We start from the raw sequence: 16573 nt of genomic DNA, 5'->3' as shown, positions 1-16573 counted from the left end.
TGGGAAAGACATTGCTTCATGTAGATGTGGGCAGGGAGGGCAGGAAGAGAGATGCCTTCCCAGCTGAAGCTGCCTCCCAGAGAACCTCATTCATCACGCATGAATGACTGATATTTAGCAGCTAATAAATATTTATTAGGCAAGAGCCACCTAAGTTATAATAGCTCATTTAAAATATTAGCTAATTTTCACCCTGGAAGTAAGAATTTATAACTATATGCACTGTAATGCATAGACTTCAACTTGGTCAATTCATCTGCTGAAAGCCCTAAATAACATAGATTTTCAAAGATGAAACTGATAAGATACAGGTACTGTACATAACTGATTTGCTGCTGCTACAGAAGGAGCTAGAAATTCCTTAGTTTATGCTTAAGTATTGCCACGACAGCCATATCAGTTCAGATGTCAAACACTACAATGGGTATTTGTGCTTTTTTTCCACCCAAACAGTCAGCTCCACCTTGCCAGTCTGTCCCATTTTTTCTCCAGTGAAGGTGGTCCTCTGTTCTCACAAGAGCTACACAAGAACATCCCCACTTCCCATGGTCATCTTCCTGAAGTCCCACAAACAAATCCACCATGGCCTTCACTCCCATCTCTCACATCATGTGCAACACTATCATGCTTCCCTGATGAAGAATGGGTTTGGAGGAGGTGAGCAGCTCAGGGACTGGTGAGAAGTCAGCTCTTTCACCTTCTGGCACATGTACTGGGAATGACCATGCCATGTACCCACTCACTTTCCATCAGTGCTTCACTTGGCTCTTGGACAGAGTAGATAGAGTGAGGAAGTGACTGCAGTCACATCCTCCATTCAACAAAAACACAAACAAACAAAAGATCCCAACAAAAACAAAGGTAGAAGGAATCAAAAGTTACAGCACATGGATTTTCTTCAAGGTTTTCCCTCCTTTTCAGGGAAAGCTGCCTCTCTCCTATCTAATGTTGCAGCCACTTCCAAAACACACATCATCTTCTGGAATGGCATTAATTAACAGCTGTGAGCAGTCACAGAATGATTCAGCGTGTAAAGTCACACCATGGCTCTTATCTTTCCGTGTGTCTCTCCATCCGACTTTCTCTGTGCCCTCTGTACACACAGGACATCAGCAGCAGTAACACAGCATTACACCATCTCCTCTACAAAATTTTCAGCAGAGTTTGACACTTTTTATTAGTTGAGGGAAGATCTCTCCACATTGGAAATACAGACAGCCAAACCAGCTCTGTTAGCAGGAGCCAGATGAGAGGTAAAAGTAAACAGAAGTTTATACCTTTTTCCCACAGAAAGTGCTGAAACACCATCACTGGAGTTCTAGGCTACTTCACCCCTAATTTACACTATTTTTACTAGAAATCCAGTGTATTTATTTAATGTACATCAATCCAGCCATTATCATAGAAGTAAAAAGTAATTTTAGATTAATGAAATATGGAGGAAAAATACTTGGATTTGGTATCTGTGGTATTTCCAAGACTGCCTGGAATTGCAGTCACAATGAGGAGGGTATGACAGGGCAGATCCATAGATTCTCTCAAAATTAGGCTCTTTACCAAAATACATATTTACTTGTTTGACCATGATGCTGCCAAGAGACACACTGTCCTTTTGGAAAATGTCATCCATTTCACAAGTTTCCCAAAAATACACTTTCTTATGCTTTTGTGAACACCCTAGCATACAAACACAAGCATCAAAAATACAAGAAAACTAAGAGTCACAGACTGCCAAGTTTCTTAATCACAGGCTTCTTCTCCCAGCATTAGAAAAATAAATCCTGCTCTGCCTGGCACGTCAGTGTATTATTTTAAATAAGTAGAAGGGCTGAAAGAAAGTCTCCCTTCATTTCCCAAACCCCAAGAGTAAATGGAGTAGTTATTTCCAGAGCATGTACTCAATGACCATCCAGTGAAGCCTATTCATTTTGGTCAGTCATCATAAATCCTGCACCACACCTAATGAACACACTGCCTTCTTCTGATGCATCTTACACTGCCAGCAGGAGAGGATTAAAAATAAGTATCAAAAAAGAAAACAAAACAGGCCTAAAGATCTTATTAAAACAGCTCTCTAATTTCCTTGGTTTGTACATCCTCCATTGAAGATATCACCTCATGCAAGAAGTCAACCTTATAGTTTCAGATTCTGCTTACATTTTAAAACAAAAAACCATCAAGTATTTGGAGAACAGGGACATGTGGGGTCTCTGCTACACAAGTAGGGACTTGGCACACCCCAGTCATCCTCCTGCAAAGGTTAAATAGTTCCCCAGGAAAGCCTGGATGCATCATCCAATCTTCTGCTGATGGGGAATTTGTTATTGGGGGGCCTTGTGCTCTAGATCTTCTACGAGCAAAAATTATGAGGTACCAAACTTGTTTGTCAGTTCTTCATGCTTTCTCACTAACGAGCAGTTTCCCCACTTCAAAATTCATGTCTTCCAAGAGTCTCTGCAGAGCATAGGCTTCATTCAAGTTAGGTGTGGCTGAGAAAAGGTAAAAGGATAAACTAGGTGTTTTGAAATAGCCAAGCATCTGCAACCCAGAAAACACTAAGTTCATGCTCTACCAATAACTTAATTCTCATCCCATTTCTTTGCCTTGACTGGAATATCAGCAGTGCTCAGACCATACTCTAAACTCTGGAAACATTTCATGTAATTGACCACAAATGACGTAACTCAGATGTGCTTTTCCGTAAGCTGGAGAGGCTCTTTGGTCAGAGAAAAGTGGGTTTTCAGTCACACTGGCAGTGCAGAGCACTGGGAGGGCTGCATGGAGGGAGCAAGGAAGGAGTCTCCTGCAAACCCCACAGCTGGAGGCTGCTCAGCTTCCCTCTCGTTACAGTCAGCTATTAAAATATACCCAGTGAAACTCCTAGTGCACTTTTCCAGACCTGTGTGAGTCAAGTTTGACTCATGATTTTCTCAGAGTCCTTTACTTCTCCTTCTTCTTGCCTTTCCTAACCAGAAAGGGGATGTGGCAGCTGCATGTAACAGCTAAAGCTATGCTTTCCATACAGTTCAGCTCAGCAATTAAAAAAGTATTCTTGGCTTCACCCCCTGCAATTTTTAAGTCTCTTATTCCTGCTGTCTCTATAGATTCAGGCTTTCCAGTTCAACCTCCCTTCTTGCTATGCTGTCTGTCGTGACAGACCCTTCCTCAGATGCCAGAGAAAGGGTCCCTCTGCTTACAGCCCTCTGACTGCTCTCAGAGTAAGCCTCTGGCAGGCAAAACACTAATAATTCTTTCTGAAGGGGTGAATATCAAGAAAAGGCTTTGTACCTGATGATTATTCCCAAAACTTTACTGGAAGTCCCACAATAAAGCCCAGGACCAGCATATTCCAATAGTCTTATTTATCCCATTCTTTCACGTAAACTTCTTCCCTACACAGGCCTGCCCTTCATTACTGGAAATAAACTGCACCCAAACTTTAGCAAGGTATTTTTGTGGTTTTTTTGTTTTTTTTTTTTTCTGTGGCTAAGACACCCACATGAGGTTTGGTTTAAAATAAAATCAATTGATATTATTCAAAGGGAGATAAAAATAGAGCTCAGGGAGGATTCTCATAGCCTGCTCCTCAAACAAGGCTTCTCCTGCACAGCACATCAAGGTTATTTCAAGAAGCACCTCCCATTTTTCACCCCTGAATATGTCAAAGTGTGTCAGCTTAAGAAGCCAAAGAAAGAAATGGTTACTTAAGGGCAAGTGCAAATACCTAGAAGGGGTGGGAGGGAGACAGGGCTGGGTTAACAGGTTGCTCACTGCACAGGGGATGGAGAGGTGTGCATCCACACAGCAGCTGCTGCGCCACAGATAATCCCACCCTGTGTTCCCTGTGCCAGGCTCAGCATCTCCAGTGGGAGCACAAGCACTTCCCCCTGCACTGCAGCCATGGCCATCAGCCCATGCACATCTTCACACTCCTGGGGGAGCAACACTCGACATTTTCCCCTCTGCTATCCATGGAGAGACAGAGATTAGCACTCCTGTATTGCATTAGCCAAGAGTGCTAAGTAATCCACCAACTTGTGCAAAGAGTAAAAGCACTGAGGTTAATGTATTTGGTGAGGCTCTGTTCAATGGTTTGGGATATTTTGTTTCAGTATAGCATAAGGAAAGCAGCTGTCAACTTGATTATAGTGCCCTCGGTAATCTGACACTTCAGCTAGTCCCAGCTTCAGACAGCTCCCCCTCCATTTGAGCAAACATAGTTACTGATCACTTAAACAGACAAATGGTGATTTGCACAAAATAAGTTTTGAAATGAGGCTGTAGATCAGAGGAGGAGCAATTTGCACCCATCATTCCCATCCTTCCGCAGTCAGAAGGGAGAACACAGAAATCTTTCAAGAAAATCTAAAGAACAGAGAGAAATGCCAAGCTGCAACATTTGGCTCCATACACTCACTTTCCAAAAAGCCAAGGGGATGAGGGATGCAGTGCTCAAATCATCCATGTCTGGTTAAACATTTGGTTTGCGTGCTCCAGTGCTGTGGAATGGACACAGCTGATGAGTCAAAGATGGAATTAGCATCCCTGATACAGCAACTCTTTTCCAGCCCAAGCCAGTCACCTCCAGGCTTCTCCTTTAATTAAGGTCTGGCCAAGACATGTCAGCAGTCCAGCATCCCCTTCCTGCCAACAGCTCTGCCAATACTTTGGTCACTCACAACCAACTCCTCCCCACTCCCTCTTTTTCATTGCTGTGAGCTGAGTGAGCAGAAGGATTCCTGAGAGTGAGCAAATGCCCAGAGCCAGCCCAGTTTTTCATCTACCTTTTCTTCTACTCTTGGATCTTGTACTTGCAACATGAGACTGAAGAGCAGTGCCAAAGCTAACAGTTACCTTTTGTGCCTGATAGCACAAAAGCAGCAGGAGGGAGAGAAAAAAAAATCAGTCTAATGAAGTTGGAAGCACAAGAAATTGCAAAGAAAAACAGCAAATAAATAACTTAAGGTATAAATTACAATACAGTGCACTACAGTTACCATGTACTGTGCAGTATTGCTCAGAAATATCACCAGCACAAGTTAAAACATCCCACACTGAACAAAAAGCAACATTTCTTGTAGGAAACTGGTAGTCATACACCACTGCTGTGGTGATAATGGCATGAGAAATTGTAGAAGTGACAGGTCAGACAGAATTTAAAAGCCTTCAGTTTGTGTTGCTTTGTTAGTTTTTCTCTTCTGATAAAAACAATCTACACCAACACAGACAATAACACAGAGCACTGCCCATCTCAGCAGTACACTCTATTTTGCCACTGTTGAAAAATAAACTTGTTTTCTCCTCATTTTCTTTTGAGGACAAAAGTCCATTAAGACATGTCTTACATCTGCTTTGATTTATCCAGAGGAAAGTCAAAGCACTTATGCTTTAATTGATAAATTTACATAGCTACATGGAAAATGTCCTATAATTTAATGATTTATTTCCCTTGAAAAGAAAGCAAACTTTTAAATAAAAGCTGCTTTACATTTTAGAGGTTTTCACTAAGATAGAAGTTCAGTATAATATGAAGCCTTTACTCAAAGGTACAGAGCCAGCACTAAACTTCAATTAATCACAAAAAGATCTAGCAAATAAAAAAGTCTTAAGGAAAGCTGACTGACAACTGCAAAACATGGGAGGACAATGTCTCTGATAAACTGAACATCTTTTCTGTTAAGCTGAGTACTATATTTACCACCTGGCCTGCAAGGGCTGCTTTTATTCAAAAGCTCTGCAGTAAAATATATGCACGTGTAGAGGATGAAGACTTTATCATTGAAACCTTCTGCAAGAAATTAGGGGAACGAGAAAGACTCACACACTTCCGCAGCAAAATTAGGTCAGGACGCCTTTGAACAGCTCCATTTGAAGGCTGTGCCAGACTTCAGATCAAACACTTTTTAGTGCATTAGACCCAACGGCTTAAGAGATGAACTTCTATACTGCTGATAATTGTTACTGGTATTATGCATTGCTGCTTCCCTCTCCACCTGTGGGTAATTATAAATAGCCTAGATTTTCCAGTCCCTGACATATGCCACTTGGTTAACAGCACTTGCAAAACCTATCCTTTATAACCACAGGTCACACATTTCAAATATGACAACCACGTAACTCCACAGAGATTGCTAAATCATTACTTGCCCCACACATGCTTTTCTCTAAATACTCTCTGAATATACAGAGATGGCTACATGGCATCAGCATCACAGTAATTAATGATGTGAAGCTGTAAAGTGCCAAGCTGGTGATTCAAATGCAAACTTGCCTATGCCCTCCTGTGCCTAGGTACAGCCCTGGACTGTGCAACCAGGGAACATCACTGCCCATGGCTCCATCACCTCCTCATGGGGCTGGTGCTCTCCTCCATGCCAGCTCTTGCTCTTTGATGGCCTTCGGGGCTATCCCCAAATAAAACACAGTCCAGTAGCCAAGCTGGGAAGGCAAAGGACAAGGAAATGTTCCCAGATATATAAGGCAGTTAATTATATACCTCTTCCCTGCTCAGCTTTACTGTTCACACCCTGAAGAATGGGCAATAGAGCCTACCAGTCCCATATCCAGTCATGTTTGTGTGAATTTTCACTTAAAAAAATCAATCTATAAATAACCTACAACCCCTAAACCTCAAAACTGTTTCATCAAGTCATTCAGAATTTTAAGTTTTTTAAATTTCAGTCTTTTCCTCAGGTTTTGTAAGCTCTTAAAATTCACAGCTGAATTCACTCTAGGAAGCTTGGTCCTTGGGAGGGTTGTTAAGATACACCGAAACATCCTACTCCAGTTTCCTACTGCTCCTTGTTTCACTCTTCTGTTAGGTGACACTACTAATTGTACAGCTGCTACAGCTAGCTGCCAGAGACTGCTCTAAGGAGGTTTTCCAATTAGATTAGCTGAATTGAATAATGAGAGAGAGAGAGATTAGCTTTTTCTGTGCATCTCTAGGAAGCCAGTGAGAAATCCCCAAAAATACTCTTGCTAATCCTCCCTTAGGACCCCTCATCTCTGATCACAAATACAGAAATGCCATGTGAATGACTTTACTACGTGGGAACTGTGCCAGCACTGTCTGTACAGCAACAACCTCCATAGCAAGGCATCCTACCCACTTTTTTAAAGGCTAACCGTGTCTGCCAGAAGTTTACTCCTCAGTTCTCATCAAGTTCCTCAAGTCAAATACATTTATCCATGTAAAGCAGAGGAGGCAAGCCTCAGATGTGAGGTGAAACAACAAGAAATTGCAAAGAAGCATCACGGAGACTCCTACCTTCACATTATAGAACCACTACATTCCTTTCCCAAAAGTAAGTGGGGGTTTTGCCATAACCTAAAGCTTCCAAATTCTTTCAGTGTAGATAGAGAAAGTCATAGGAAAAAAACTCAAAAATTAAATACTTTCTGTCACATGAAGTCAGCAGCATGACAAAATATTCACAAACCCAGAGGACTTCTTTAACCCACAGACAACATTCATGGTTCTCAAAAAAGGATAAGAAAATCTACATCACTATCAAGTTTATGCCACCAGGCAGAAGACCAAGGTGTCCACCAGAAGAGACCTACATCAAGATTCCAAGTCACAAGCTTTTGGTTAAATAGGAGAGATATGGTCAAGCAACATTAGTCAAGCACAAAACCCAAACCGGCCAAGGGCAGCTTTTCAGGCTGTGAATTATTGTAAAAACCAAAACAAAAGAAAGGTAATTTCCCTTTTCTAATGCCCACAGTTGCAAAACAGAGAAGAAGTGGCATTTTCATGGCAGTAATTAAGAGTACTGTCTCGAACCATTTTGGATCAAATGCTCTGTGTTACCAGGAGCTCAGCAGTTCCCTCCATCAGGGAGCCCCAGTGGCATGGGCACATGACTGCCTCTCCACCACAGCAGAAAGGCTATTTATTACTGAGCTGAGCCCTGCCAAAGCAAAGATCCCCCTTGCAGACACAGCCCTGCTCTTCAGCAGGGCATGGCTGGCTGGGCTAAGCAGCACCAGAGAGAAACATCTGCATAGGCACTACAGCTGGAGACAACAAGCCAACTCAACTTCAAGGCTCTGTCTCCTCCAGCACCTGCACACTTTAAGGAGGTACATCTCTTTTTAACAGGAGGCCAGGGAACCTACTTTCCTCACCATCAAACCCTGCACAGTCAGACCATTAAGCAATACTGAGATGTCAAAACATTATCCGAACACGAATCATGAGTCTTCATTATTTAAGGCTGTTAAATAATTTATCTCTTTGTAGTCAGTTATCAGACTTGTTCCTTCTTCCTACAGCTTCATGCTATTCCTCTCCTCTGGATGCTCTGTGCTGCAGGAAGGACCACAGCTCCTACCACAAGAGCAGAAACCATCTCATGGTTTGCCAGAGGGTTTTGTCACTGCCAAACTCTCTGGAAATTTCTGGAGACATCTGCCACGCTTCCATGCAGCAGACAGACATGTCCACTGTAATATTTTTGTCAAAAGCCATAAAAAGGCACATTCAATTACAACACAGATAATTTCTTCGGAGCCAGCGGTCCATTCAGGCCACAGCAGCTGTAGTGGGACCTCCCAGCATTTGAAAAGAAAACCTTTTGTTTAAGGCTTTTTTTCTTGGTAAGTAAAGTCAGAGAGGCTGCTCCTTCCACACTAATTCAGGCCAAAAAAAAATCATTAACATAATTTTGAGAGAAATTTTGTTCTGTTTATTTAACTGAGAAGCATGTTCTGTGCGGCATTTCTTTTCCTGACACTTGAAAGACACACACACAAGAGTATAAAAGAATGAAAATATATGTAAAATAGAGCTCGATATAGAATAAAGTTCTATATAAAACACATAAACACACGAAGTTTCTAAGACATTTCAAGCTAGAACTGCAACAGCTGGAGAGAGGTCAGTGCTGAATGCTTAGTGGAAGACAGTCTCTGTGAACACAATTTCCAAAGTACCCCAAGAGGTTTAATTTCATGACATTTTAGATGTAGCATTAAAAAAAAAATCAGCCTTCATGGATGAGAAATAATCAAAGAGCACACATCTGGAAAATCATAAACAGCTTCACCAAAGACAAGAATTTGGAATATATACATGGCACTTTAATCACTTTTCCTGTCTATCTCCAAGACTAGCCATTTTCCTTGTTATACCATGGACAGGGAGATTTGTGAGTTGCAGATGTTTAAGCTACCAATTATTCTAAAGCATTAATATTCTAACTTTAGACGCTGCCTCAGCAGTGCCTGAGAACTTTACACCTTCTCCCAATGACATTTACACAAGCCTGTAACTAGCACAACCAAATTTCACACATGCTGTTCATGGACGCTCCTTCTCCTTGCTGGACAAACACTTTCCTTCGTGCTTGCACTGCCACCATGGGCAAGTACCAAGTGCCTCTGAGCTCCCAAATGAGAGAAGATTCAATCCCACAGACAGGACAGAACATGAAGGTTTTGCAATCTCCCTTCCACAAAAATTCCCAGAATCTTGCTACTCAGCAGCATTATCATATGCACATCCTTGCTGTAGGAATTATACATTGTTATTATTATAATTTATAGGACTAAGACATATTTATTTTTATTTATGCAATGCAAATTTATATTCAATGGAAACTCAATTTCTGGCTATCCCAAAGATGTTGTGTGTTTCCATTACTTTGAACTACCTTCACCTTTCCACTTTGCTTCCCTTCCAAGTTTTCATTTTGAATAATAAGAATACCATTAATGTCACACGTCAGTGACTATGTATTTGAACATGGAACTGCACTTGAAAAAGATTTGAATGGAAAGGCTTTGCAGATGCTTTCACCTGGTAATCAGTTTAAGTGACACACTGGTTCTGGAATCTCTGCATCCAGAGTAAGCACAAATAAACAACCTGGGAAAAGAAGAATCTGTATCCTGGATATCGCTCATCTCTGCAGCTTGCAACATACACGATATATTCAAATCCATTTCTAGCCTTCCTCTGAAGACCCCAGTACAAAATGCAAACAGGACTCTGCTCTTAAAGCCAAAATATATCAAGTGTGTGAAGTTGGGCTGTGCCCTCCAGGTACTGAGTCCAGCCAGCTACTCCTGCAGATATTGAAGAATCAACACAGCTGGAATTAATGCAGCTCAGCCCAGAGAAAGAGGAAAGCTTGCTTTTACTTGCATAATTAATGGAAGGACAGAAGCAGACACGTGAGAAGAGATCCTGTCGAAGGTGGCAAAGGGAAGACCTGGTTAGGTTATTCATTCATGCAGCAGTGAGTATGATACATTTTTTTGTTCTCTATTGAAACATCTCTAGTCTTGAGGCTACACTGGTCATGCACCCAGCTGCTCCCTGGGAAGTACTTCATCTCCCAGGCTATATACTCTTGCCTACAGCTCTGTGAGAGTCAGTCCTCTCAGTCCACACAGACAGTCACACTTCTGAAATACACTTCAAATAACAGGGAGGGGTCACTTCACACTGATCTGAAAGGCGGCAAGTGACTTCCATTAGTGTGAAAGCACCTCTAGAGAAAATTATGCTTTATTATGGTTAATCAAACAGGAACAAAATATGTCTGCCAACGTAACATTTAAATACAGACAATATATTCTGGTTGTTAATCACAATGCTGGCTTCTGAACATTTTGATTCTGTGCCTGTGTATACCACAGGCTATTTGACCTTCTGCAAGTCCCTCTGTCTCCTTACTATTAATAAAAGTACAATGTATTTATCTTCATGCTCACAACTCAAACACAGCCAAACAGGTTTTTATTTGAACTTCCCCAAATCAATTCACCTTGGGAACACAACAATTTAGCTTAGAAGGGAGATTTCTGAATAAGTTGTTTATATATAAACTAAAAATAGTGATTTCAGATGGAGCATCCAGCTCAGGCTTTAGTTAAGCCCAGCTTAAATATACGACACTCTAACAGCCTATCTATGGACAAGGCCAATTTCTGCAGATTCATCACCACCCTATTAGCCATTATTTCACTTTAAATGAAACTCTTGCTTGAGACATCAACAAAAATAATTTGCTCAGTGCAAAGGCACTTGTTGCAAATGGCTGTTAAATGCTACGTTTTCTCCTTCTGCAATCAGTATTCCAGTACTTCTGAGGATTACAAGTATTCTGTATTTCTGCCTAAATATCTAGTATGCTTTTGAAAGCATTCCCCAGGGCTGAGCTAATCAAGAAAACAACATACATACAGAGAACTGTCATTATTAGAGGGTCAAACACTAATGCAGTCTGTGCTCAAGAGATTGCAAATTATACTTCAATGTGAGCAGGAGAAATCGTGCTCCCAAATCACTGAATAGTGTCATGTAACCTATGAATAAAATTACTAGTCCTGAAAATATTATAGATAGCAATTTATTACCATCTTGTAAGCATGAACTGAAGATAACCAAACAACAAGCTGTTCACAGAACAGCCTCCAGCAATTCTCTGCATGCTTCCTACAACACCAACTGCAAAGTGACTTGAATGTGGACCAAATCACTTGCTCATGACTTGTGCATCCTCTCTCAAATGCAGAAGCACAGAGGGCATCTTCATGACTCAGATTCAAGTAGGGTCTTATATGAGGCCTCAAATAAGCTTGCCCATCTCAAACACAACATTTATGTTAAAAATTAGTCTGTCACATCTATTCAGAAGACAAAAGAGCACTTCTCCATAACTAGACAAGAGCTCTTTGTTCAGCTGTTGAGCCTTATTAAAGCCTGCAATTCTTTGCCACAAGCAAGACGTTTAAATTGCTCAATGGCAAAAGTCAATTTGGTGAGGAAATGTAATTAATAAATGCCATCCATATGCCTCTGCTTGACATTTTATAAAGACAACTCGCCATAAAGAGCAGTGCAAATGGAGAGCTCTGCAAACAACTGGCTCCTCTGCAGGCTCTTCTCCAAGCTCAGGAAGCCCTGCCAAAATGGCACGTTCCCCACCAAGGATGGCAGGTAGCTCTCCACCATCCATCCGTCCCCACCAGAGGCATCAGATCATGTCTGTGTGTCTGACAAGTGACTTCTCATAACTTGCACCTCTACTAGTCAAGAAGTTAGGCTTTTATCATGTCATCCTGAGATTACACTTAATTTAGGACTATAGAAACTTAGATTTACCAAACCTCCAAGCAAATTCCAGACTTACTCCACACTCTCCAAAGTCCACCACCTTTATTCCATTAGCTGCAGTAACTGTCTCAAACCCACCACAGAGGTGTTATCTGCCCAAGAACCACAATTCCAGCACCCAACTTCAAACCCTAAGATATTTGTCCTGACTTGTTCCTGAAGATGATGCTCTCATCTACTTTCTTGATAAGGATCTAGGAAAAAATGCAGAGAAAATATCTCTGCACTTTAGTCCTCAATACTAAGTCAGTTCCAAGTTCCCATGCAGAACTCAGGGCTAAGACGTTAAAAAGAGGAACTTTAGTGTTTCATCTTGGGTCAAAATTCATCTGTTCTTTAAACAATAATCTAAGCTAAGAGAGAAACCCATCTCCAGAATGGGGCTCCTGAGAACATCCATCTAAGGAGTGGCTGTAATACCCAAGACTGGTGGCAAACCCCAGAGCTCCCCGGAATTTCCAGTGCATGGGGCATCCAACAGGCAGCTGTTGGTTGGCAGAACCCAGAACCTCAGTCAGGGCAAGGGAAGCTGCCATGGCAGATTCCAGGTGTTGCCATACCACAAAAAGCAATGGATGAACATTTATCAATACTGCAGTGAGAAGAGAAAGTACATGTGAATTGGAGGTGGGTAGAAATAAATCAAGACTGAAAAGCTTCCTCCTTTCTGTGGAGCTTATTTGACAAAGCAAATTTAACACACGTAGAAGAGATACACACAGCATATAAATCTAAATACCAGCTATCTCTTCAGCCCTTCTTTTCCTGTAATTACTATCTCTGAAGTCTAACTGCCTTTTTACAAGAAATCCCTCCTCTCCAACACACTATCAATTTTCCAAATTCCAAAACCAAAGTAACCATTAGAAACAAATGTAGGAAAATTACAGCATCATGCTTCTCAAATACTGGATACTTCTGAAAAATATACCAAATATTACTCTTCGATCATCTTTCAATGACTGTATTTATGCCAACAACTCAGCAGTCAGATGCTTACACAAGAAACCAAAAGACTACTTAGAGCGATACCCCAATGCTCTGTTTGACTGAAAGTCCCAAATCCAGCCCCACACGCGTGTATTGATGATGTGAAGCAGCCTCCAGACTCCAGAAGCTTCCTGGGGAGAGAATGGACTAAACCTTCTGTGAGGAGAGCAGCACCGTAACACTGCAGTATGCAGCACAACCTGCTAGCCAGCAAAGTTTCTCAATGTGCACTTGGGCATGCAGAGAGGATCAGACTGTCACACAAGCTCTGGAAAACCATTCGTCCCACTGCTGCAAACTAGAACGAAACGGAAAGGTTTATCAGCCTCTTCCGAATGGAAGCTGACAACTACAGCTGGATACTTGGCACTGCTCTCTGGTGCTATTAAAATCAGCAGAAGCTGGCTCCCAACATCATCAGGACTGGGCTCAAGGGCTCAACCTTTTAAAAGGCACATCAGACCTCTTACTCTCCCAGTTTTCTTTCCAGCAGTTTCATGTCAGTGTCCTTCTCTCACTTATAAGCAAAACAAGAAACTTCCAAGGTAGCTAGAAAGCACTTTTTTTGCCATTCAGCCAAGTCTGGTGAATCCCCCATGTCCCTCCAGACCCACATAGGTTACCAGACCCCACTGTGATCTGATGTCTCACTGCACACTGCGCTGATGGCAGCAAACCACTCGCAAGCCCCAGCTGCAATCCACTCGCCTTGGTGCGGGTGACGCTTGCCACCGTGTGCAGGCTGGCACTAACAGGTTGGGCTCCTCTCACCCTCTCCATCACAGCCCTGTCCTGAAGCAGCTGCTCCCCCGGGGGAGCTGGCATGGCACAGCAGAGCACAGCTGCGGTGTGACAGCCCACAGCACGGCACACAGAGCACGCACCCAGCACCCACAGACCACTCCCGTGGGATCAGTGGCAGGTCTCACTTCCAGCACATTCCTAACACTGCGCTAAAATCTCCTTGGCCCACCCCAATAAAAGTGTTTGTTGGTTATGTGGACCAAACACAGGGAACGCATGGCTTTTAAAAAAAAATTTGCTGCATCTTCCCCCTTCTCTGCTCAAAAGACTCAGAGATAATTTACTTCATCAAAAATGAGATTTTTACCTTATGGTTTCCCCTGAATAATAAATAGTAGAATCTAAAAACACGAAGAAATTTAGAGCTCAATCCATTTGACAGTAATCTGGAGAGCTGGGATGATTTTTTTAAACATCCGTATAGAATTCCTCTTATGATAAGGACAGACTTCTGCATAGAAGACAGATTTGGCATCTGTCTTTTCCCAGAGACCGGTCTACAAAATTCTATCTTAAGGGACCATAAAGCTGCTGCCAGGCACAGTTAAAGGGAAAAGAAAGGAGGTGAAAGAAAAGGAAAAAGACCAACCTCCTTTTACTTTTCCAGTCCCTGAACTTTCTGGCAGCGGTAAGGGCGCTGCAGCAGAGCCAGCAGGGCTCTGCTCTCCCCATTGCCCCCTGAACCACACTGTGCCAAATACGCCCCAACAACCCACCTCACACTGCCACAGTCTGCTCATCCTACGGCAAAAACCCATCAAACTTAATACTTTACTAATTACTCTGGCAGTTTAATAGCTGCTCCACCAGAGAACTTCATACTAACAGCGCTTCTATAAAATTAAAGTATATTGCACCTCATTAGCCAAGGGTGTTTCTACAGCACAGTTACACTTAGCGGAAACGAGAGTCAGTGTTCTACCCCAACCCTTTTTTAATCAGTCTTTAAGAAAAGTGTTTTGCAATTGTATCCTTAGAAATCCCTGATGATGTGCCAGATTTCATGAAGGCTGTGACTTGGCTAATTTACACAACAGCTAGAGAACTTTAAAAATTAACCCAAACTAGTGACATTATTTAGTTCACTGAAGCGGCTCATTTTAATTGGATTAAATTGTCTTTTTTTTTTTTTAATTTCATATTGAAACCTCAATTTATAATTTCCTAATATTTGCCCGAACTCTGCACCAGTGTCATTTGCATACCACTTCCCTCAAGACAGATCCACAGATGGAAAAGACCAAAACCCTCTGGCCGGTCCTCGGCGGCTCCTGCCACGAAAGGGTGGGAGCGTTCGCCGGAGAGGCTTTCCCAGAGGTACAAATCCCGGCAACAGAGCTAATTGCATTAAGCACAGGACCCGGTTAGCGAACGCACTGGTGGCGCGGAAAAAGTGTAAACAGCAGCGTTATCCCAGCACCTCGCGGCAAGCCCGAGGGGAAGGGCCGGCCGGGTCCGCGGCAGGCACCGGGACCGGGGGCTGGCCGGTGGATTGTGCAAGGGACGCTCCCGGGGCAGGCGGCGATGTCCCCGGGCGGCCGCTCGGACACGGACCGGCCCGGCGGCTCCCGGCGCTGGCCCGGGACGGGTGCAAGCCCCGCTCCCGGAGCCGGCCCCGCGGGCGCCGGGCAGCCGCCCCTCCTCCGGAGAGGCAGGGACAGAGGCACCGGGGAGGCACCGGGGGGGCTCCGGGGCCGGCTGGCGGCTGGGTCGTTGCGGCAAACTTCGGCCGAGGTTCGCTGGAGGGCGGCAGGGTGCTCCGCTCCGGCAGGGTGGTCCTCTCGGATTCGCGGGGGTGTTTGGGGTTTTTTGTTGGGTTGTTTGTTTGGGGGTTTTTTGAATGGGGGGGTTGTCTCTTTCTTTTTCTGGCGGGTGCGACGGAATAGCGCCTGCCGTTTGCAGACCGCTCAACTATCAACAGATGCCCCCCGAGCCAGCCCAGTGCCCCGCGGACGGCGATGCCACGGGGCAGGGCTCAGGCTACCCCCTCGTCCCGTCCCGTCCCGCGGCGCTGCCGTCGCCCCCTCCCCTCTGCCCCGGCACTCACCGGCTGCCCGGAGGCGCAGGCCACGAAGCTGACGGTGAGCGCCAGCCACACGCCCCGCATTATTCCCGCGGAGCCGGCGCGGCGGCCGCCGGGGGCCGGGCACAAAGGAGAAACCGGGGGCCGGCGGCGCTCGGCAGCGCCCGAGGGCGCGGGGCAGGGCCGGTGGCGCCCCGGGTCCGGCCCGCCGCGCTCCTTCCGCGGGGCTCGGCGCTGCGCTCCGGCGCTGCCCGGCGGGCCCGGTGCTTGGGGCGCGCGGGCTGCAGGCTGCGCGCTGCCGGCTCCGCCGCCCTCCCTCCGCCCCGAGTGCGCGGCGGCGGCGCCGCGGCTCCCAGTTAAACCCCGCAGAAATTCCTGCAGGATTACAACACAGATTGGCAGCTCCCCCAGCCAGTGGAAAGAAGCAGCGCGCCGCCACCGCCGGCTCTCGCCCCTCGCAAATTCAAGCAACTTTCCCCCCCCCCCCACCCCTCCCTCCTTCTCCTCCTCCTCCGCCTTGGTCTCCCCTCTCTCGTCCTCCCCCCCCCAGTGGAAAACATGAGCAGCGCCGCGGACTGGCTCAGAGAAGGCTGGCCCGGTATAAAATCGGGGACGTGGAAAGGCTC

General features: G+C 44.5%; 1 protein-coding gene across 1 annotated transcript in view; it reads right to left on the bottom strand.

Moving 5' to 3' along the window:
- The window catches only part of SDC2 (syndecan 2), a 59783-nt gene extending 43551 nt beyond the window's left edge, over window positions 1–16232 (bottom strand). The window contains exon 1 of the mRNA XM_014879780.2: window positions 15972–16232. Coding sequence (XP_014735266.1) covers window positions 15972–16031 — 60 coding nt within the window. The 5' untranslated portion in view covers window positions 16032–16232. The remainder of the gene's footprint in view (window positions 1–15971) is intronic.
- Between the last annotated feature and the right edge of the window lie 341 nt (window positions 16233–16573).

Source organism: Sturnus vulgaris, chromosome 1 (assembly GCF_052056855.1).
Source record: "Sturnus vulgaris isolate bStuVul1 chromosome 1, bStuVul1.hap1, whole genome shotgun sequence".
NCBI lineage: Eukaryota > Metazoa > Chordata > Aves > Passeriformes > Sturnidae > Sturnus > Sturnus vulgaris.
The sequence above is the reverse complement of the archived record's forward strand: the minus strand, read 5'-3'. Positions and strand labels throughout refer to the sequence as shown.